This window comes from Camelus bactrianus, chromosome 12 (assembly GCF_048773025.1).
Source record: "Camelus bactrianus isolate YW-2024 breed Bactrian camel chromosome 12, ASM4877302v1, whole genome shotgun sequence".
Taxonomy (NCBI): Eukaryota; Metazoa; Chordata; class Mammalia; order Artiodactyla; family Camelidae; genus Camelus; species Camelus bactrianus.
The window spans coordinates 63,969,111-63,992,962 of record NC_133550.1 but is presented as its reverse complement, the minus strand read 5'-3'; the positions used below and the strand labels follow the sequence as shown (position 1 = coordinate 63,992,962).

The 23,852-nt window shown below is 44.9% G+C and overlaps 1 protein-coding gene across 2 annotated transcripts in view; it reads right to left on the bottom strand.

Moving 5' to 3' along the window:
• Positions 1–23,852, bottom strand: part of ACO2 (aconitase 2) — a 47,733-nt gene that overhangs the window by 17,782 nt on the left and 6,099 nt on the right. For both annotated transcript variants that reach the window (XM_045520614.2, XM_010960233.3), the window contains 2 exons: positions 4,526–4,662; positions 97–355 (listed from right to left, as the gene is read on the bottom strand). In XM_045520614.2, coding sequence (XP_045376570.2) covers positions 97–355; positions 4,526–4,662 — 396 coding nt within the window. The remainder of the gene's footprint in view (positions 1–96; positions 356–4,525; positions 4,663–23,852) is intronic.

The following is a 23,852-nucleotide window of genomic DNA, read 5'->3' as shown; positions in this document are numbered from 1 at the left end:
CCCATTAGAATTTGGGGCAATGTCCTAATTCAAGGGCTGCACCTCTCATCTCATGTCCCACTGGCCTCCTCCATCCCCCACCCCACTTCAGCTCACCTTGGCCCGACGCAGGTCTTTCTCACCCCCGAGCTGGGCCTCGATCAGATGGTCACAGTGGATGGTGGACGGCACGGCCACCTTGGGCAGTCCGCTGCTGATGAACTGCAGCATGGCCATCTGGGCCGTGGCATCCTGCATGGCTACGCGGTCTGGCCGCAGCCGCAGGTACGTCTTGCCCCGCTCGATCTCCTGGTTGGCCGGGTCATCCAGGTGTCCATACACAATCTTCTCTGAGAGGGTCAGAGGCCGGTTCAATCTGGTGGGAGAAGGCAGGGGTTGCCTGGTACTGGCTGCACAATCCTCCGTCCACCCACGGCCATTCCCTCTCTACACATGGCAACCCTGTTGTTGGACAGGGAGGGGAGACGGCCTGGTCCTGCTCACTGCGGCACCGCCCATACACGGCGCAGCGCCTGGCACTCACTAGGTCCAAAATCACTTGATGAATGGCAACACCACAGAAGTGACAGGCCTTTTTTTTTTTTTAAGGATATTTGCTTTTCCAGAATATTAATTGCTATCATCTGATAAGCACTTATTACATGTATATCTCGTTAGTTAATCCTTACTGTATCCCTGTCATTTAATAAAATGACAAGAGGTAATGGAGACTCAGAGTCTCTAACAGCCAGAGTCTCATCTTGGATCCGCTACTTCTCTCTGTCCACGGCCATGTCCCCGAGCAGTCAGCCCCACTAAGACACAGAGAATCCGCACCAGCATCCCCCTCGCCCAGTCTTCCCCGCCCTCCACTCACAACCCTCCACCTCAGGTGTTGGAGGCCTCCTTACCTTAATACGCTCAAGCCTTACCAGTTTGTCCCACTTGCTCTCATCCCATTAAGATGAGTGTGGCTGTCAGCTCTCAAGAACAGAAACTGCCTCTGGCCTCTCATAAGACCCTGTTCCTAGACCGTTTCCCTCCCTTCCTGTCCTCATCAGGGCCAAGATGGCAGTCCAAGCCAGACCCCTGGGGGGATGCAGGCCCTGCCAGGACTCAACTGCCTCCTCGTCACAGCTCCCCGTTGCAGACTGAGCTTCGTGCAGGCCAACTCTCAACCCCTCAACCTTAAGGCTCTCCCTTCTGACTCTCTGCTGCCGCCCCCTCACTCAGCATGCATTCTATCCAGACCCCACACTCTGTCTTCCACCATTCTCAAAGCTTAGGCCAAACCTGAGGCCTCCAGGGAAGAGGCGGAGATCCATTCACACCCAACAAGCCAATGGAAAAGTATCAGACTAGGAGTCAGAGGTTCTGGGTTTAGACCTGACCTTATTACTAAACCCGCTGTAACCAGATAAAACACTGCCCTTCTCAGAGCCCTCACCAATCCATCTCTAAAGTGTAGGGCTGGGACTGGAATAGAGAACAGACAACACTTATACAGCACTTAATTGCTTTTAAACAGCTTTACTGAGGTATAATTCGTGTGTAATAACTGCACATATTTAGTCAACAATTTGGTAAGTTTTGACGTATGTATACACTGGTCAAATCATCACCATAGATGGATAATGAACACATCCATCGCCCCCAACAGTCTCCTCGTTCCCCTTTTTAACCCCTCCCTCCTGTCCCCACCCCCACGCATCCACTGATCCGCTTTCTGTACTACAGGTTTATCACAGCACTGACTTTTAGTTCAGCATTTCTCCGAGCACTCATGTATATAACTTATTTTACCCTCACAACACAGATGAGCCAACTGAAGTACAGTTAGGTGAAGCAACCCGACCCTGGTCACGGGCTAGCAAGTGGCAGAGCTAGGATGCAAGGAGAAGGCAGTGTGGCTCCACTGCTCAGGCTCTTTCCCTGCCCTGTATGTCTCTCAGCATCATCTGGAAACTCAGATGGCCCAGCCTGCAGTAAGTGTTCAATTATTATCATTACTGTTATTGCTATTACCAATATGACTCTGCGGGGAAAGCAGAGACACTTCCTTCCGCCAGCCTGGGTTCTAGCCCCTCACTTCCAAGTTTACCTGACCCCTTGAGAGCAAGTGTTCCCTAGGGTGCTGGCTCTGTGCGCAACAGCAGAGCAAATGGCAAGTCTGAAAATCTCTACAGTTCTGCTGTCATGAGAACCTTGAATAAAAACAGCGCAAGCCTGGCCCCCTTTTGCAGCAGCGTCTCCAGGCTGGTTGGTGTATAGACGGTGACTCACTGCACGGAGCATAGGCCCTCCTCCTGGGTCCCAGGGGAGCCGAAAAATAGCAAGGCTTTAAAACCAAAGACCTAGACAGCAAATGTCTGAATTTGCATTAAAAAGCCTGACAATGACAAACGCCTCAGGACAAGTTCATCATCACGTTTCCTTGAGGATTAACTGAGGAAAACAGCAAAATGGGCCCTCCATGTCCCATCCATCCCCCCACTTCACTGGATGACAAAAGACCCAGTTCCCAGGAACAGAATCAGGCCCCTTCCGTCACAGTTACAGGGTGAAGGATACATGTCCCCCGCTCTTCTAAAACACTGGTACATCTATTTTAATCCACTAGTATATTTTTAGTATAGCCTCACTTCTGCTTTCTTTTTCTACAGAAGGATTTCTCAACCGTGGCACCACTGACGGTTTGGGCCAGATGATTCCCTACTGAGGGGGCTGTATTCTGCACTGCAGGATGTCTGACAGTATTCTTGGCCTCTACCCAATAGACAACAGTAAACTACCACCCAACCCCAGGTTACAACAACCAACAATGTCTCCAGACATTGCTAAATTCCCCTGGGGGACCAAAATCAACCCCTCAGTCCACCCCCAATGAGAACCACTCCTCTATGACAATAATGAAAATGGAACATCCCTAGTCTGTACTAATTTGGAAAATGCTGAAAAGTTATCGATTGGACTTTTCTAGTTAATGCAAGGTTGGTATAAAAAGGCAAAGGAAAACTTTTAGGGGAAGATTAATTTTACTGGTAAAAATTAAAACCAAAAAGAATTACGTTAAAGGGAAGTTTTTTTTTTATTAATTTTTTATAGCAAAGACAAAATGGTGACTAATACTCATATGTCAAGTTATCTCAAAGTAAGCTTGTATGTCAATTCTCCTTCCAAGCATGAAGAGCCAGGTGGGAGTGTTTTGTAGACTAAAAAAAATCCATCATTTTTCCACTGAGCTATGATCCGAGAATTCTAAGAATAAATAAAACAGTGTTTTATGGGGGAAAAGTATTTGTACAAGGTCCTACAGTGATGGGGACAGTGGTCTCAACCCTCACTACATATTAGGACCAGCTGGGAAACTGGCCAGTGCTTCTCACGTTCTGGTGGGCACTTCAGCCACCTGGGGCTCCTGTTACACTGCAGATTCTGACTCCGTGGGCCTTGGTGGGGCCTGAGGCTCTGCATTTCTAACAAGCTCCCCATGTTGCTTGTTGATGACAGTGATGCTGACCCACAGGCCACATTTTGAGTAGTAAGGCCTAGACCACCTGCATCAGATGAACATCCTCAATGCACATTAAGAGGTCCTCACTGTAACTAGGTGATGCCATGCTGGAGACTGCTAGAGGTGAAGACTGAGATAGTCCCCTACCCTTACAACTGAAGTGAAGACAAGACACCAGTAAAGAGGACGCAAAGTGGCAACAGAGAGAAGTGTGGGCCAGTGGCCAGAGCACTGGACGAGGGCCCAGAGACAAGGTCCCATCACTCACTCACTGTGGCCCTGGGCAAGCTGCTGTACACCTGAGCCTGTTCCCAGCTGTAAATGGGTCTACTGTGAATTCACACTTGTTCTAGAGCTCCCAGGGTCACGTGATCAGATGGGCAGGCACAGAGCTCTGTCTGCAGTCGTTCAAGTTCCAGGAGCAGGGCTGGTTGGTATGAACTACCAGCCCCCACTCCTCATCCTCCTGTGGTGTCTTATTCATCCCACCTGTGCCAGCACCTAGCCCAGAACCTGGCACACAGGACAGCAGTGCAAGGGTGGCGGATGTTTTACCAAATGAGCAAAGAATGGCCCAGAAAAAAGATATGCTCAAGATTCCACCTGAGATTTCCTTCTGGGTCTCAACCTGAGCTCTCCCCTGGGCTTATGCACCAAAGAGGAAAATATTTCTGAAGCCACTGGGCCTGGCAGATGCCAGAGGACTTGCCTAGGGTTAGTCATCTTCCTGGAAAAGGTTCAGGCCACAGAACCAAAGAGTGCCTGAGATATTTCCTATGTCCCACATCTCCAGGCTTCTTGATAACAGATTTCTCCCTGCCAGAGAGGGCAGAAGGTCCACCACTGATCTGGAACACCCTTCCTCTGCAGGGATCACTATACCCTAAATGCCTTGATTCCACCACCACCACCACCAAACATCCTTTGCCAAGCGCAGCCTACAATGCCCAAAAGGGGCAGGCAGCACCGGCAGCACCGGTAGCACCGGTAGCACCATTTTCCCAGTCTCCACAGCTCATCCTGCAGCCTTACCGTTTGCGGACAATGTTAATGTTCTTCTCTAGCAAGTCATAGCGAATGTATTCATTGGGCTCAAAGTGGCTCATGGCCACTTTGGCCCGTTGGCACAGGACTGAGGCCACATGGTACTGCCGCACACCCAGGGCTTTCTGTAAGAAGAAAGACAACAGCAACTGTCAGTGGACAATTTAGGGTGGTCCACCCCTGAGGGATGTCACAGTGTGGTGAAAAAAGCAAGGAATTAAAATGTTAACAGCCATTCAGTGACTGCAGCCTCAGTTTCCTCACCTGAGGCCCAGGAATGATACAGTAGCCACAAAGAACACAGCCTGTAGAAAGTTCAAGGGATTTACAGTCAGATTTGCTGGGATCAAAGCCAAGTTCTGTCCACTTAAGAAAATACCCCATAAAGAAAAGATGGGTAATGGGGATACAACCAGCTACAGGGATCACAGTTACTGGGAAGGTTAAGTGAGAACACGTGCAGACGTCCTCGCTAAGCTATAAAGCACTACCCACACGGCAGCTGCTACTCTACCTGTACGGCAAGTTCCTCGAGCCTTGGAATTAAGTTTTATTTGTCTTATTTATCTGTATCTGGACTACTTGGCACATATTAGAGATTTAATAAATATCAGCTGAATAGGTAAAAAAATTAATGAGGAAAACCTGGTACATGTGCTCTGGATGGTTCTTCATCCCTTCAAAAGGTGGTGCCTAATCCTGCTCTCCTTGAATGTGGAGCGGACTTACTGACTTACTTCTAGTGGACAGAACATGGCTCAGTGATGCTAGGGGACCCCTGAGACTAGGTCATAAAAAGGACAGCTTATGCCTGGCTCTCTCTTCCTTTAATTGCTCTGGGGGAAGACAGCCACTACTGCTGTTAAAACATTTAAACAGTCCTGAGAGAGGCCCACCTACAGAGACCTAAGGCCTCTTGCCCCAAACCAGTACAACCTTGCTAGGTGTGTAAGCACACCGTCTTACAAGCAAGTGCTTCAGCCATAGTCCAAGCCCTGGCCGACAATCTGGACTGCAGTTTCCTGAGTGACTCTGAGCCAGAACCACTCCACAAACACATCCCCATATTCCTGGCCGTCAGGAACCATGAGCGAGAAATGTTGATTGTTTTAGCCTCTAAGTTTGGCAGCAACAACCTGTTATACAGCAACAGATAAATGATTGTTATGATGGGGTCTGTTAATTTTAAACTATGGGTGACAACCTTCACCAGGTACACTGTGACCAGGGGAAGAATAAATGAACCCAAAGAAGTGACAGAGGGAAAGAACAGTGGTGTTCTCTGCTAGGAGGTCTTACCCTTGGGCAAGGGAAAAGGCAAAGCCACTGCCCCAGGCTCCCTTCTATATATATGTCACCTGGACATTTAAATCTAAATCCTGCCAACCTCGGCATCTGAACCAATACCAGTGCACAGCTGCCACTCCCTATCCAGGTCACACAGTCAGGAGAACAGACCCTATTAGAAACTAGCACCCTCAACCACCACTCACCACAGCAGGAGTGACCTCCCAATGCAGACTTCAGATCCACCTGCCCTCCACCTCAAAATCCACCAAGGGATCCTCACTATCTGCCTTGCTGGGCAGGGGTGAACAACCCACCAACCACAGGTCCTGCAACGGCCTGCGTGGAGAGGAACGTGGGGCACTGCGGTGGAGTGGGGAGACCCGGGCTTGAATCTGGCAGGCCACCCACTTACTACCTGAGTCATCCAGGACAATTTACCCTAAGTACTCATTTCCGCACAGAGCTGCTGTGAGGATTAGCAGACGACATGAAGCACTGGCACAGCTTCTGTTATTACCCCTGTGCACATACTCAGCCCCCTCTGTATTTTTCACACAAATAAGAAGCTATACAAGTTGTTCTGCAACTTGCTTTTTTCATTTATCAAATATCTTTGACATCCTTCCGATATCTATACATAGATCTTCACTTTATGTAAATTAACTGCCCTAAGCCTCAGTTTCCTTAGAAATAAAAATGAGTCTAACAACACCTAGTGTTTGGCCCAGCAGGCAACATAAATGACCGCGATCATAATTACAGTGCAGACAAAAGGCGAAGCACCGAATTCCCAACGGCAAGGGGACAATTAAGCAATCTACAGGCACATATCAACTCTTAAAAACAGATTTAAGTATAATGCTGACTGGGGAAAAAAAAAAAAGGACAAAATAATGCTCATATAGAATACAACTTTCGGATAAGAGAAGAATACTTATTAGTGCCTAGTATGAAGCGAGCACTGTGCTAAGCACTCTGCGTGCGTCACATCCGTTCAATCCCCACAGACACCCAGTGGGGTGGCTCCTATGATTAGCCTATTTTCCAAGGGAGGAAACTGAGGCTCACGTAGAGTGACCAAAATCCAGCCTGACTCACCCACTTTCTGCTATTGTCCCAGGCCCTCCCCCTTAGCCTCCCCTCCAAACGGAGATAAGCTCCAGTGTTAACAAATGAACCGTCTACACGCTCAGTCCCTAATCATGATACTGCTCTGCTTCCCAACTCTGTGAAAACATCTGTTCACAACAGCCAGCACCGTCAGGAGGACTTCCTGCAACGACGGACATATTCTCGATCCTCACTGTCCAATACAGCAGCCACCAGCCACATGTGGCTACGGAGCACTCGAAGTGTGCTGAGTGTGACTGAGGAGTGGAATATTTAATGCTATTCAATTTTAATTAATTTATAGTTAAGTTTCCACATGGGACGGCTCAGATTTATACATTAATAAAGATGGAAAGAGAATTTTTGGGAAGCCTGAACAACCTGAATGTTCATGAAATCACTTTTTCTAAAAAAAAATTTATATATTTCAAAATTTGGACCCCTCTCTACACCAGGAGTTCATCATTCCATGTGCCCACTTCTGAAAAATTTCAAGCTATTCTTTCTCACATTCAGCTAAACTGTTTCCTTGCACAGTCGGCTTTTCAGTCAGGGGTCTGCCCAATCTCTCTTGCTCAGGACACTGGTTCCCAGCCCTCAGATGCAACAGTCTCCTGAGTCTGTTAAAAATACATAATCCTAAACCCTATCCAGGTCAATGACTCAGTTGAGGGTAGGGGTCCCTCAACTATTTGAAGACAGCCCTCTCTAAATTTCTTCTCTAGGCCAAGGGCAGCCCCGAGTTTTTCAACTATCCTTCACATGGCATCTTCCTAAACTCTGCGATAGCCCAGAGAGCAAAGGGACTGCCACCTCCTTTGCTAAGCCACGACAGCCCACCTCACTGCTGACACACACACCACCTCCAGACATCCTCACACCTTAACAGCCAAATTCCTCATCGACTGCTCTCAAGCCACACTGTACTTGTGGACTTGGTTTTCTGTGCAGAGCACTACCTTAATCTTGATTTAATTTCAGTGTCAGTTTCTGTCCACCTCCAGCCGCCTATGGTCTATAGGGGTCCTGGTCAGTCACCCCAGGCCCTGACAGGCTGGCCCTTCCAGTGTGTGTCAGCCACACACACAGTAAGCACGATTCTCGGGCTATTCATCCAAGTCTCAGTATAAATGTGAGCCTTCCCAGGACAGGCTCCCCAGGGTGGACATTTGGTCAGGCCAAAAGTGACCTATTTAGCAACACTCTCCGGGTCCAGGTCTTTAAGCCACAACAATAACCACCAGACTGAAATGTCACTAAGACACCACTTCTGTTTCATTGTCAGGGATGGCCTGACTGACCTGTCAAACACCCCACAGAAATCAATGCTCACTCCCCGTTTCACTCATCCACTAATCCCAACAAAGATGTAAAAAGATGTTAGCTTGGCCGTGAGACCTTCAACAATTCACTCTGTTCCTCCAGCCTTCAGTTCTTCACACTTGCAAAGAGTGAAATCTCAGCCTGCTGCCTGCTTCAGAGCAGAACCATGAGAGGTTTAAAGTGCACGAAATGTCACATATAAATAACTCTGAAGAGGCTGACCACACTAACATGCTTACCCCAAAAACTGAATTCTAGGGCGAGGACACCATGTATCACTCATTCATAGACCACATATATCTCACATGTAAAATGAAGACCAGGCTATGGGTGTCACCCTCTTGGAATAAAAATTAAAACAGCCATTACTTATTATGCACTTGCTCTGTGCCTAATTTTGAATTCCCGTAACGGTGCAAGGTAATCATTACTCCCAACAGACGTGGGAACTGAAGATCAGAGAGGTTAAGTAAGCAGAAGTCTTCCACGTGGTAAAGACCGAATCCAGGACACAAGTGCAGGTCTGTCTCTTTCTCAGATGAGCCAATTCCCCTGGATTCTGTGACCCTCTTACATCCTTTCCCATTTGAAGGCAGCATGATGTGATGGTTCAGCCCGAAGACCTGTAGCCAGACTGCCCAAACCCAGTAACACAACTAACCTGCTGTAGCCCTAGACAAGTTACTTAGCCTCCCCAAGCCTCAACTTCCCCAAAGAGAAAATGGAGATAAACTTCATAATGTTAATATCAAATGAAATAATCTACTTTAAGCGCTTGGCACAGAGCCTGTTCATATAGTATGTACTCAGTATCTTATTTTCCTTCATGGAGCCAACACACAAAATTAGATGTAATGAAGTTGTGTTCCTTTTCTAGAATCTGGCAGAAGGGGCATGCCTCTTCTTATTTTGCTTACTGCAAACACAGCTCTTGGTTGATTAGCATTTTTCAGAACTCTTAGCTCATCTGGATCCTTGACATTCCTGACCCCTTCTGATGTATTCCAGCTGCTGTAGTATTTCTCCTTAGTTACTTGCCCTCCTTCCAACTTTGGCCAAGACATTCTAAAAATCTAAGCTGAGGTCTGCAGGTGCATCTCTTCTGTCTCTCCTTCAGACTACCTGCAATTTATTAGAATTTGCCTTGGAAAGCCTCCCACCCCTCTGAAACCCCTTCTGCTTATGGGGTCCTGGCAGTGGGATCTCATCTATTTGGTTTCTGAATAATTCAGAATTTACTTTCTTCCAAGGCACCAAACATGCTGAAAGTCCTTAGCCAGTACAAAAGCTAAAGGGATCTTCCACTGGGCATTTGCACATACTGTTTTGTCTGCTTAGAATGTTCTCTGCCCACCCCCACCCACGATGTGCCTTTTGTCTAGGTAATTCCCATTCATCTTTCAAGTTCCAAATTAATTTCACTTTCTCAGGGACTCCTTGGACTCCTAGCCCAAGCAGAGCCTCCTATTATATATGCCCATTTACTATTTCTTGACATTCCTTTGTGAGATGATCTCTCTCTCCACTAGTCTGTAAGATCCACTAAGGGAGGGACTGTGTCTGTTTATTCATGATAAAATTCCCCATGCCGAAGAGCAGGTCTGATACACAACAGGTGCTACATAAACATCAGTTAATTAAACCAATGAACATTGCTTTTACTTTAACAACCAGTTCTTCCTTACTGAGCAAGATTAATTAGGTTTTTATTTATTTTTTAATGGAAGTACTGGGGATTGAACCCAGGACCTCATGCATGCTGAGCATGCCCTCTACCACTGAGCCATAGCTACCCACCTTGAGCAAGATTAAATACACAGCAAGTTCAGTTAACTGTGACAGGAGTTAACAAGATGAATCAGTAATTAACCAGTCTCAGATGCTTTTGGTTAGAATGTAAACAGGTTGAACATTTCTGAAAGACAATTAGGCAATACCTATCAAAATGTAAAATGTTTGTACCTCTTGACCAGCTTTCCCTCTTCCAGGAAGCTCTCTTATAAAAATACTCTCATAAATGAGCACTGAGACTGGCAAGGACGCTCTTTACAGCACTGTTTTTAAAAGAACAAACCAATTGTCCAAAAATAGGGCACTGATTTGAATAAATTCTGGTTCATCCATGAAGGAATGCCATTCCACAGCTGTTTGAAAAGAATAAGATAATGGTGGTAGTCCCACAAGACTGTGAATGTAACTAATGCCACTGAATTGAACAGTCAAACACGGCTAAAATGTCAAATTCTTTGTTATATATTTTTTACCATAATTTAAAAAAGAAGTAAACTTTATTGGCAGGGGAAAAAAATTTCACGATACATTCAGTGAAAATAAGTAGCAGCAAAACAGTACTATAGCGTGGGCCCATTTCTGTATAACAGAATTTAACAAATGTAAATATGTTTAGAAAAAAATCAAAATGATATGCCTAAACTGTTAACAGCAATTATCTCTAGAAATTAGAATCGTGGGCACTTTTACTTTCTAGGCTAAGTATTTCTGCAACTTTTAAATTTGCATGATACATGTGAGTTTCTTTTGTAATCAGAAAAAAAAAGAATGAACAAGGCAAATCAGTGCAGAAAAGCAGGCTGATGCAGTGTAGCAGATGTAGCAGGATCACTTAGTGGCATTTTGACAACATGACCAAAAGTGTTCTGGTTTTTATAGATGTACAAACCCTTTATTTCAGCAGGTTAACTTACAGGGATTTATCACCACAAAGGAAAGGAAAAACAATGTACATTTACACTACAGGGATGTGTTTACCACCACCTTAACCCAGAGACCAAACCTGGCATCAACAACAGCGAGCCCACCACTCGTGCCTCCTGATGGGACAGCATCACCTATGAAGAATTCTCGTCAAAAAACGTTTAATCTGAATCTGAGAAAGCTGAGACCTTACTTCCAGTTTAGGGGGAATTCAGGAAATAAAAGAATAATCAGTTACATTCAGAATGCGGACATTCCTCAAGAAACGGGCCTGATCTCTTCAAAAAGTCAATGTCACAGGGGAAAATGGTGTGGGGAGTGGGGTGGGGAGGGGCTGTTTTAGATTTAGAGAAACTAAAAAAGTAAAATCAATGCAGTGTGTAACCTTTTTTATGAGATCCTGATTTGTAAAGAGATAGCTACCAACGACATTTTTGGGAAAAGTGGGGAAATTAAGAATGTGATCTGGGAAATAAGCAAAGCCCTGTTATTTTTCTCAGATAAGATAATGACATTATAGCCTATAACTAACTGACTTATTCTAAGAGGTGAATGTCGAAGTTTTTAGGAATGAGGTGTCACAATGCCTTTAATCTGTTCTGAAATGATCCAGAAAAATAAAAAAATAAAAAATAGATGAAGCAAATCAGGCAAAATGTTGACAACTGTTGACTCTACATGGTAACATACGGCTATTTTTTGCACTATTTTCCATTTTTCCTGATGTGTAAAAATCGTAACAAAAAATCTTTTACGGTGTCAATAAATCCATGTGCTCAAGTGATGGCTTAAATTTCCTTCTTTTTTTAAAATTTCCTTCTTGACTTTTCTATATTTTCCAAGTTTTCTACAAATGACTCATTGTAACACTTCTTATAATTAGAAAGAATGTAACTAATATTAATTTTTAATTAAACATTAAATGCTCAGAACCAAAGAGATTCTTACAGACTGCTTGCTGCAGATTAAAAGCAAGTAATTCAATCTTTTCAAAAAGCAGCTTGTCAATAAGAAGCCCAGAGGAACATCCATACCTTTGACCCAGTAACTCCATATCTGAGAATCTATCCTCAAGAAATAATTCTAGATATGTAAAGGAAATGCACTAACATTGTAACAAAAGGTTTGGGTTAAGATGGAAAATTATTTTCTTCTATAATTCCTTAAATTTGTTATTAAGGTGATACTGTGTGAATGAAAAGAGATTGACAGCAAGCTGACTTCAGCTGGTGTAGAGAAAGCCAAAGTTTCCTAGTATCACTACATTTTGTCCTTGAATCCCGATTTTGGGTGAAAGTATCAAGCTTGGAAGGCCTCTGTGCCTGCCCCTTGGGTCACTTCCCTGTGTGCGTTTTGGTGGACAGGGAGAGTCCCCATGTGACAGGAGGCAGTGGAGGCCAAGAAGGAACATTCAGGACATGGGAGTCCAGAGATCTGGCCTCCAAGCTGGGTCACGATGCACCCTTGTACAAGTAATCTAGCCTTTCTGTGCCTTTTTTTCTATTTCTATAAAATGGGAGAAGTGGATTGTTCTGGCTGCATCAAAATAACCTGGGAGGTTTCATAAAAACAGCTTCAAGGCCCTACTGCTCCCAGACCTCTCAATCAGAATCACCTGAGGTGGAGCCTAAGCATCAGTAAAGATGACCAAGTAACTGACACAGCCATGTCTCAGAAACACTGGACTAAATGTTCTCCGAAGTTCTTCCCAACTCAAAAGATTCTATAAATATTCCTCCCCAGCAAGCAGGCTCTCAGTTGAAACCACTTATTCCCCAAAGGCCCAGTGTAAAGTGTAGCAATGTCAGAACAGATTTATCTACACCGAGGAGGAGAGCCCCCAGAGCTTAGGCCTCTCTAGAGTAGCCACAGCCTTCACCATTATTTACACACATGCAAAGACGGTGAGCATATGTGCATACAAAATGCAACCCAGCGCGGTGTCAGGAGATGCACGCCAGATACAGAACGCTGTTCAGTTATTATTAGCCCCCTGACTGGTCAAACTGTTTACTCTTCCTATTTTAAAATGGCATATAAAATCGGGAGACTAATCCCTGTCGTTTAACGAACAATGAACACCTTCTTAGGTGCCAAAAACTATTTCCACATGGCTTCCAAACTTTTTCAAATTAAGGTCCATGAACAAAATAATTCATCTTGGTAAATAAACCAGGCTGCTGCTGGGAAGCAACTGACAGGCTCAATTGCTGGGGGGTGGGGGTGGGGTCAGTGTCACTGCTCCTGCACAACTGTATCCTATTTGCTAAGCACACCTGGGGAAAGCTCAGCTGTACCACACCCGACTCTACAACACCACTGCTCTCCCTGCCCTCAAGACCACAAAAGGGTGGGATAAGATGGGCATGAAAACAAGAAGTGTGGGAGTGTGTTGTAGTGGCTGCTGTATGCACAGGGGTCACAGAAGGCAGGGAAATGTGAGTGGGTAAGTGAAAAAGAGGCTAAGATCTTCTGGGGGCTCAAACAAGATCACATTTGGGCTCAAATAAAAACACTGGCTTACAGTTGCAAAAGCCAGAGAATAAGTGATTTGCTGAAAATCACATGGCATCTGTGGAGAGTCATCAGGGTAGGAGGAAGTCATTCAAGTTGCATCCCAGTGAAACCATGTCAGAGAAATAGCTCTGGCAACATCCAAATATTGGCCACAGGGTGTTCCAAGCTAAAAGGAGCCTTTGAGGGCTTTCAAATTCTGACTTAAAAACACATACGCACAAAATACATTTTATGTTGTGATCCAGCAGTTACCGAAAGAGTGGTGGGTGTAACTGAAACAAAAGTTTCAGTAAATAGTACTTGAGGGGGAAGGGGGTGGGAAGGGATAAACTGGGAGTTCGAGATTTGCAGATACAGACTGATGTACATAAAATAGATAAACAAGTTTATACTGTATAGCACAGGAAACTATATTCGGTATCTTGTAGTAGCTTATGGTGAAAACGAATATGAAAACGAATGTATGTATATTCATGTATGACTGAAGTACTTGCTGTACACCAGAAACTGACACAACATTGTAAACTGACTATACTTCAATAAAATATATTTAAAAAAACAGTACTTGACACGTGCAACGTACACTGATAATTTGTTATTATTTTCATTGTGGTAAAATACATATCACACAAAATTTACCACAGTAGCTATTAAAAGTACAATTCAGTACATTCACAATGTTGTGCAACCATCACCACTAGCTTGTTCCAGAACCTTTTCATCACCCAAAGCAAGCCCTGGACACACTAGGCAGTTGCTCCTTTTCCTTTCACTCTCCCTGCCCCAGCCACTGGCAATCACTAATCTGCTGTTTCTATGGATTTGTCCATTCTAGGTACTTCGTATAAATGAAGTCATACAATAGGTGGCCTTTTGTGTCTGGCTTTTTTCACTTAGCATTCTATGTTATCTTTTTTTGAAGTTGGACCTCATTAATTTCATGATCCAATAATAAGTCAATGTATGCAGCTTGAAAACATTACCTTAGAGAACCTCCAATTAAAAATATTAGTTACATAACTATGTATGTTAACTAGATTTACTGTGGTGATCATTTTGCAATATATTATGTAATACACCTGAAACGAATACAATGTTGTATGTGAATTATACCTCAATTTAAAGTAATTACTTACAAACATCAAAGCCAAACAGACAACGAATGACAATTATCCTGGGCATTTGCAGCGTTCCGCCGACTGCACTAGACGCCCCCAAACCTCAGCCCATGCACTTGGTGCCTGTCTGCACACAACTATCCACGAGGAAAATGGGAAAAATAAAGACCATGTAGCAAGTTGTTTTTTTTTAAGTCAAATTTATTACATTTAAAACATGTTCTCTGTTCTGAATCTTTCCTCCCTATACCTTTGGTATTAAAAGGCCCCCCCTTTTTTTTCTCATTAAACTTTGTTTTAATGGGTCTCAAAATTCTGTGACAGATTTTTGGTCAAGTTGTTTCCATTAAAAAGTACCAATTTTAAAAACCAATAACTTATAACTGCCACACACACAAAAAACAAATGGTCCACAAAACATTCTCCTTTCCTTCTGAAAGGTTTATGATGCATTGTTATCATTAACCAGTCTTTTACTATTAAACTTAAATGGCCAATTGAGACAAAGGGATCTGAGACCGTTCTTCTACCACTGATTAAGACTGAGGTGGCAGGTATTGGGGATAATACTCATTTAGCCTTCTGAGCTTTCTGGGCAGACTTGGTGACCTTGCCAGCTCCAGGTGCCTTCTTGTCTACTGCCTTGATGACACCCACAGCAACTGTCTCATGTCACAGACAGCAAAACAGAAAAAGGCCCTTTCTTTTAAGAAATGATGGTGATAGGAGATGAAGATTTGGTGGGTTTTTTGTTTGAATTTGGTTTTGCTTGTTGCTTTGCTGTCCCTACTTAGAAAAATTTAAAACCTGCAACCTCATGTTGACCCCTCACTTCTGTGCATGCATTTTGGTGTCCTCTATCATGCAACTTTCCCAGAACAAAATGGTCTTTGAGGGACAGGGGCAGTCACTGGACAACTGACTGGACAAGACAGATGGAGGAAGGAAAGCTAGGATTTTACTTTGACCCTTATAATCTCAGCAGCAGCCAGAAATGAAGAAATGATAAGCAGGGTTGACCCTGGTGAAAAGCATCTACCTTCAGTGTCATTCTCTGCCTCCCCTCCTTCCTCCCACCAACCCTTACTCATTTGTTTATTCATTCAACTGTCCATCCACCAAATAGCTATTGAGTGACTATGGGTGCCAGGCATTGTTCTAGGCACTGGGGCTACAGCAACGAACAAAATGATCCAATATTCTCTGCCCTCTTGGGACTGACATTTGGGGAGGTTAAGGGGGGAACTGATGGGGAGACATACAAGTAGAGATAGAGAAACAAGTAAAACCTCAGTCAGCTGGTGTCTTGAGAGAGAGCGAAGCAGGAGCAACAGGTGAGGGAGCCAGGGAAGTGCGGGGAGGTGCAATTTAAAATAGGATAGTTGAGAAAGGCTTCAGTGGGAAGGTGACACTGAAGGTGCAAGCCAACCTACAAGTATCTAAAGGAAGAGTATTCTAGACAGAAACTGTAAGAGTCCTCCAAAGTGAGGTAGTACCTGCTATGTTCAAAGAACAGCAAGGAAAGAAATCTGTAAACCCACACTGACAGCCGCATTATTCTCAACAGCCGCATTATTCTCAACAGCCGAAAAGCAGAAGCAACCCAAGTGTCCACTGATGATGAATAAACAGGATGTGGTACATACAGTTGAATACAAGTCAGCCTTAAAAAGGGATTTTTAAAAGTCTAGAAAATTCTGACACACGCTACAATATGAATGGACCTTGAAGACATTATGCTAAGTGAAATAAGCCAGTCATAAAAGTACAAATACTGAATGATTACAGTTATATGAGGTACCTGGAGTAATTCAGTTCAAAGACAAAAAGTAGAACGGTGGGTGCCAGGAGCTAGGGGGAGAGGGAAATGGGGAGTCAGAGTCTGATGGGTACAGCCTCAGCTTGGGAAGATGAAAAAGTTTTGGAGATAAATAGTGGTGATGGTTGTGCCATAATGTGAATGTGAACAGTGTGAATGTACTTGATGCTACTGAACTGTACACTTAAAATGGTTAAAAACTTTTAATTAAAATATATAGGGAAAAGAGAACAGTAAGGAAGCCAGCATGGCCAGAGCAGAATGAACAAGGAGGAGGGCAGTAAAAGACCAAGAGGCAGCAGGGGACGTGACTGTACAGGACCTTGCAGAATATGGTAAAGACTGTGGACTTTCCTCTGAGCACAATGAGAAGCTAATGGAGAATTCTGAACAGGAATTACATGATCTGACTTATTTACAAGGATCATTGTGGCTGCTGTATGGAGAACAGAAGGAAGCAAGAAAACCAGTAGGAGGCCAGCCTAGTGAAAGATGATGGTGATTTGGACTACAGTCACTGTGGTGGAGGTGGTGAGAGTGGGCTGGGGTCTGGATATATTCAGAAAGTACTGACAATAGGATTTGCTGACAGAGTGGCCAAGGAGCATGAGAGAAAAGTCAAGAACATCACTGAGCTCTGGGCCTCAGTAACTGAAAGAATGGAGTTGCTCTGAACTGAAACAGGGAAGACAACAGGAAAAGCAGGTTTGGGGGTGAGATGGGGAGGTTGCCTGTCTGACACCCAAGCAGAGGTGTCAAGAAGGCAGCTGGATCCTCATCCAAGGTCTCATCCCCCTAGAACTCTGCTAATTACATGGTTCATCTTGAATCACATATTGTCTGAACTCAGGGTGACCCCAGCTCACCAAATAATCTTTTTTCACTTAACAGATGAAAAAATGAGTGCCCCAGGTCACACAAACCTAGTTAACAGCAGTCTGGAGCAGAGCTCAAGTCACTCAATTCTCAAGTCAATGCTTTTGCCACCACACTACTTCCCTAATTAAAACGAATGTGTTACTGATTCATTAAACACATTATTTAGCCAGCCAGCCCCGGACTTTGTGCGGTGGTGCGTGAATTAATGAGGTTGGCAAGACAGACACAGGCCCTGCCCTTGCTGAGCTTAGAGTCTGGTGAAGACAGATACCAAGTAATCACTCCAGAAGCTATGGAAGCAACTATGTAAGAGAAGTGCTATGAAAGAAAAGTTAAGTGGCTGTAACGCTGTAACAGTATAAAGCTGGAGAACCTAATCCAGGCTGGGGGCAGGGCTTCTCCAAGAAAGTAATACTTAATCTGAGAAGTGAAACATTACTAGAAGTTAGCCAGGCAAATACAATGGGGTAAAGGGGAAGGAATCCAGAGAACCTGGCAGGCAGAGAGAACAGCGTGTGCAAAGGCCCCAGGGAGGAAAGGACTCATAAATTGAAAGAAAGAGAAAGCCAGCTTGGCTGAAGCAAAGGGAGCAAAGGACAGTGGAAATGGCAGAAAATAAGGCTAAAAGGTAAAAATGCAGCCAGGTATCATGACGGGTCTTGCAGGTGTATGAGAAAAGCACCCTAGCAACCTTGAACTACAGCTCACCCGAGTCTTGGCAGAATACCTCGGAACGCCAGAGGATAGGAGGCCTCTAAAGGAGGTATGAGGCCATCTCCCACTCATCTCCTTATCTCAGAATATAACCCCCGCTTAGTGGTAACAGAGCAGCCACAACCTGCAGCGCAGCCATCAGCTCCTTCTGTTCTGGTGCCGCCCCTTCCGGTGTGTGTGTCTAGGACGCAGGGAGCTGGCACCTTCAGCTTCTTCTTCTCATTCTGTATCTAAGTAATGAACTGTCTGAACATGAAAGTGGTTCACTGTACCTTCACCAGTCAGTCAGGCCTTGACCTTCTTTTGTAAATATGTATAAACTTTACCGTAGGACATGTTAAAAGTTTAACTTGATCCTAAAAGCAATGGGAAGCCACTGAAATTAAGCAGGATCATATCTGCATTTTCAAAAAAAAAAAAAAAAAAAAAACCACCACCACCGTGACTGCCATGTAGACAGTGCATTCAACAGGGACAGAAGTGAACAGGTTGATGGTGGCTTATCATATGACCTCTTTTCTATAAATACCATTTGTATTTTACTACTTGAGCACCTATTCTGTGCCAAGCAATAGGACACAGATACCAAGAAGACAGTCCCCACATTTATATACCTTAGTGTGGCCATGATCAGCACATAAATGCAACTCCTACATGAAAAAGTAAACACACAGAAGGGGCAGGAGTGCACAGAGGGAACAGTTAACCCTGCCTGGGATGCCCGGACAAGACTTCACTGACCAGCGCTGTGGCGGATAAGAGGGGTTTCAAGGCTCTCAGAGGACGGACAGTACGATAGAAGACCCAAAATCAACACGTGAAGCGTGCAGGAGCTATAAACCACTCAAAATGGTGGGAAGTAAAAGACAAAGCAGGAAATGGTGGAAGGTCCAGCAGGGGAAGGAGGGTGAACCTGTGGTTTACAAGAGGCAAGCAGCACAGTAAAAAGAACTGAGATCTAGCTCAAAGGCCCAGCTCTACCGTTCAGTTGTGTGCTATCAAGCAGGTTTCACCTCTGAACCCAGTTTCTTCATTTGGGAAAAAGGAATAAATATCTACAGTACCATGTGAGGTCTGATATGACATGAATAGGTTCCCAAAAAGTAGCAATTAGTATGTAAAATGCTACAAGCAGGTTGTCATTGGTTTGTTTTTTAAGTAACATTTACTAGGGTTTTTCCTCTCATTTAAAAACGGAAGATGTATTTCACGGAGAAAATTTAGAGAACACAAAACACAATTTTACGACTCCCTGAAGCCTGTCCAGGAATACCCAGCACCACCACCCCTCCACCAGACTCCCTGGCCTGATGCCAGGTACCCAGTGGTGTTTAATACTCAGTGGCACAAAGAGAGGCACCAAACACCAGCCCATCCTGCATCCACCCCTCCCCAGAGTCCCTGACACCAGGGTACCCACAGTACCCTGTTAGGGCTGAGGTTTCTAAGCAAAGATAATGATAATAATAACAATAATAATTACTACTAGTAGTAGTAGTATTTAATACTTTCTATTGAGTGCCAAGTTATAAGCACTTTATGAACAGCCCTATTGTATATGAGCCCCATTTAAAAGATGAGGAAATTGAGGGCTGGAGAAGGGTAGTAATTCGCCCAATAATGTCTCACAGTTACACCAGCATTCAAAGGCAGACTGGCTCTAAGCCCAAACACTGAACCCTCCAAGTGTCTCCTGGAAATTCTAAGTATTGGTTTGGACAGGAATGAATTAAAGAAACCAAATAAAATCAAAATGGAATAGATGCCAAACTGTTAACAGTAGCTATCCTTGGAGGGCGAAATTACGGAGAATATTTTTACTTTTTATATTTATGTAATTTGAACCTTCAATATTGTACATACATGAGTTTTAGAATAAAAAAATTTAAAGAAATATAAATTATAAATATGTGTACTACTAAACACATTTTAAATTGGATTATAAATTTTTAAAAACATTAGAAAGAGATACATCAAAATGTTAATAGTAGCTGTCTCTGGGTGGGGGTGGGTTATCTCTGGGTATTACAAATAATTATAGATAATTTTTATGGTATTCTTTATACTTCTGTATTTCCCAAGTTTCCTACGATGGGTAACTATATGAACAAGAAAAAAGGTAAGAATTTAATTCTACCTTAAAAACAGATATTACTGAGTCTTACAATACCTGACTACTGTGGCTGGGTTGTGAGTAGTCCAGATCAGTATTATTTAAAGAAGGAGGACAACTTGGGCATTTTTTAAAAAATAGCTTATTGGGGTTTTGTTTTTACTTCCTAAGTCCAAAAGTAAAACATACTCAATGCTCGGTTTAACCTGGCCCCAGGGCCAGGAAACATTCCAGAGATCACCCATAGGCCAGCCAACCTGGACATCACAACAACTAGGAAATGGGTAATTTCTTCCCCATACTTGGAGCCCAAGTCTCAGTCAGGCCTTCTGAAATTCTCATGAGTAAATACCAGGCCCTTATGTATGACAGGTATGTCTACTAAGCCCTCACTCTCCATTTTCTCAGTGACTTGGGGACCATGGGCAGCATCAAGGCAGAAAACTCTTCAGGAACCTCTACAAGCCCCTGATTCAACGGGATTGGTCCAGGAACAACAAATGCTTCTTATACTGAACAGAAACATGCCACCATCATATCAGGCACAGAGCCTGGAGATGGAGACCTGGGCTCAAATCCCAGATGTAGAACGTTGTGTGGTTTTATTTAACCCTTCTATCATGGCTTTTTTCCTCCGCGAGTGGGGATAACACCTTCATAGGCTGCATTCTAAGCACTCCTATAGCACTTCCTCTGTTACAAAACACTCCTTCCACTTGGGTGGGAGTCTCCCATCACGGTGACCAGTAACCAGAAGCCCTCAGATCTGTTTTGGAATAAACAGCAGTAGCTAACATAGTGCTCCATGCCAGTTACTCTGAAAAACCTTGCTGGACAGAGCAGTCTCCCTAATTGCCCTGAGGATACAGAGGCTCAGGGACAGGAAGTGGCCCGCCCAACGTCGCACAGCGTGGAACCTGCTGAGCCCAAGCCCTTCTCACTGTGCTACGGACAGTGTCTCCCAACCTCTGTCCAGGCCTGGCAACCAGGTGGGCTCGGTCCTCCATGGGGGCTCAGTCCCCACCGCTGAACCGGAGTACCTCTCATGGAGTCTGGCTTCTTGGTCTTATGGTACCCCCTCCCTTGCTGGCTGGAATACAAATCTGTAGGGCTCCCAGAGAGTAAGGGAGGCTCAACTGATCTTGCACTTACTGACACAGAACAAACTCAGAAGGAAGCAACATAACCAAAGGGGACCCACCAGGGAGTCACGTAAGAAACGAAATGAAAAGAAATGAACAAAACTGTGCCAAACAAGATCACAAAGGTTACCTTGTGTCATCTTCCCTACAACTGTGCCAAGTGAGATTGTTGCAGGTCATTTTGTCTTCTGTGTAGGTGAGAAAATGGAGACTCAGACAGGTGAGAAGGTAAATTCCACTAAAATGTAAGCTCTGTGAGGGCAGAAAACTTGTCTATGCTGGTCACCACTATGTACAGAATCTAGGATGGCGTGTGACACAGAATAAGTTCAATACTTGGTGATGAAATGGATGAAGGCAGAGCCATGAATAGAACACAAGTCTCTTCACTGTGCTTTCAAATTCAAGTTGTAAGTATCTCTGGAAAAGGCTGTGCCGAGCCATTAGTGCCTGTTCACAGAGCCAAAGTATACGAAAGGGACCAACCTGCCAGCCTGGCTGGGCCAGTCTGACCTCTGTTCATCCTACTAAGTATGGCATACTCAGTGCTGCCTTAGGGAACCATGTGTCGGTAGGCGCCAGCGCTCAGAGCAAGCCTAGGAGGTGGCCGAGCTGTCCAAATAGGCTGGGCTCCTGGAAGAGGCCTGGTCTCTTGAGGCAGCTGCTTCAGCAAAAGACAGAGAAGCCACCAGCCCCATTCTGACCTGTGGCATGCACACTCCAACCCCAGTGCCAAGTCACAGAAAGGGCATCACAGCTTAGAATTTCAGCTCCCCTTGCTGTGGGATCTCAGACAAGATTTGTCGCCTCTCTGAGCCTCAGTTTCCCCTTCTGTAAAATGAGGGTAAAACAGTAAAGATTTTGTGAGGATTAGAAACAACGAACTGCTTGTAAATGCAGAGGAAAAAAGTGAAGAATGACAAATATACCAAATTGCCATCGGTGGTTGCCTTTGGGGACTGGAACAGAGAGAAGGAAAGAGAGCTTTTATGAACATATTGCATTCTGTAAGGAAAAAACACATGAAAAGCAGAGCTCAGTAGCTGGGCTCCTGGCAGGCATTCAATAAATTACTCAGCTGCTATTACTCAGCTCTCCTGGGAGGAGATGCTATGCTTTGGAGAAAGAACCACAGGCTGCTCTTTCCCCCATCCCCTCCACTCCCTTCCCAGTCACCAAAGACCAGGAGCCTCAGAGCAGGACACAAGCACCAGGACAGCACATCTCAGACTGAAAAGGTCTCACCTATCCACTCATTCCATCCCTGAATGCCTGACAGACCCTGCCAGCAGGGGGGTGCTCTACCTCATGGGGCTACCCACCCATTTTACCAGCAAGACGACTTCAAGGTCTCAGGAGGGGTTAAGACCCTCAAGTGCCTTCAGCCAGCCTCACAGCTCTTAGCAGCCAGCTGCCAGCCCTTCCTGGCAGGGAAGCCTCAGGCGAGATTCTGTCTAGGTGAGCAACACAGGAATGCAGTCAATACCCTCCATAAGAAGCACCATCTTCCCACACCTCTGCTGCTTCTAGTAGTTTTCTCCAACTCCTGGTAAGCAAATGCTTGGCGCCCCTCCCAAGAATCCAAGGCTAAACAATTCCCTCCGCCACCAGGCCATCAGCTAGCTTGGCTGCAATGAAACTGGCAGGCACAAAAGTGATGCAGTCCTTTTCAGAGGCTTGGAAAGGGTCAGGGAGGCCGGTCTCTCCCAAGTCATAGCCTTTAAATGGACTCCAAGGCAGTAGGGTGTTCCTTTAAGGAATCAGTTGATAGATTTACTCATCTGTCTAATTCTCCTTTGCTGTTGTCTGGGGCAGAGACTCCAGGTACACCATGAACTGCATACAAATCCCAAGCTCTGCTCTGGCCCCCACACTTAGGAAGGGCATCCTCTGCAAGCTCAACAGGCAGCCTGTGAGGCAGCCCCACAGCTCCAGCCTCTCCCTCTCAAGCTGTGCTGGTATTTGTGCCAGGAGGCAATCACAGCCCCAAACAGATACACATCCAAACAGGGCATGGAGCCAATCGAACTGTGTCCCTTATATCTAGCCTACGCCACAGAGACCTGGTTTCTACTCTATCCCCCAGGGGAGTACTCTGGGGAAAGAGTTTGACTGAATGGTAAAAAGCCTGAGTTCTGCAGTCAAACAAACCTACATTCAAAACCTGGCTCAGCTGCATGCTGGCTGTGACCTCGGACAAGCCATTTAACCAATCAGGGTCTGTTTCATCACTGTGAAAACAGGCTAATGACACCTACATCTTAGGGCTGTTGTGAAGGACAAGTGAGGCAGTGTTTATCCAACAAGCCCTGGGTTCAGTGACTGGCACAGCGGGGCTCTCTATATCAGTGTCTCTAGTGCCAACAGTGCCGTGAGGCAGACTAAACATGCCACCCACATGCAAGTTTCAGGATGGCCCGGTCTGGATTTAGCTCCACCCAGGACGCCCCCTCCCCTCCTTGTGCATTATAGTTATTAAGACGTGATTTCTTCCGCACCAGCACAGAAATCTTCCCCAGGCTGGGCCCTTGTCTTAAATCAGTTCCGTAGCATTCTCAGCGAAAAATGACAACAA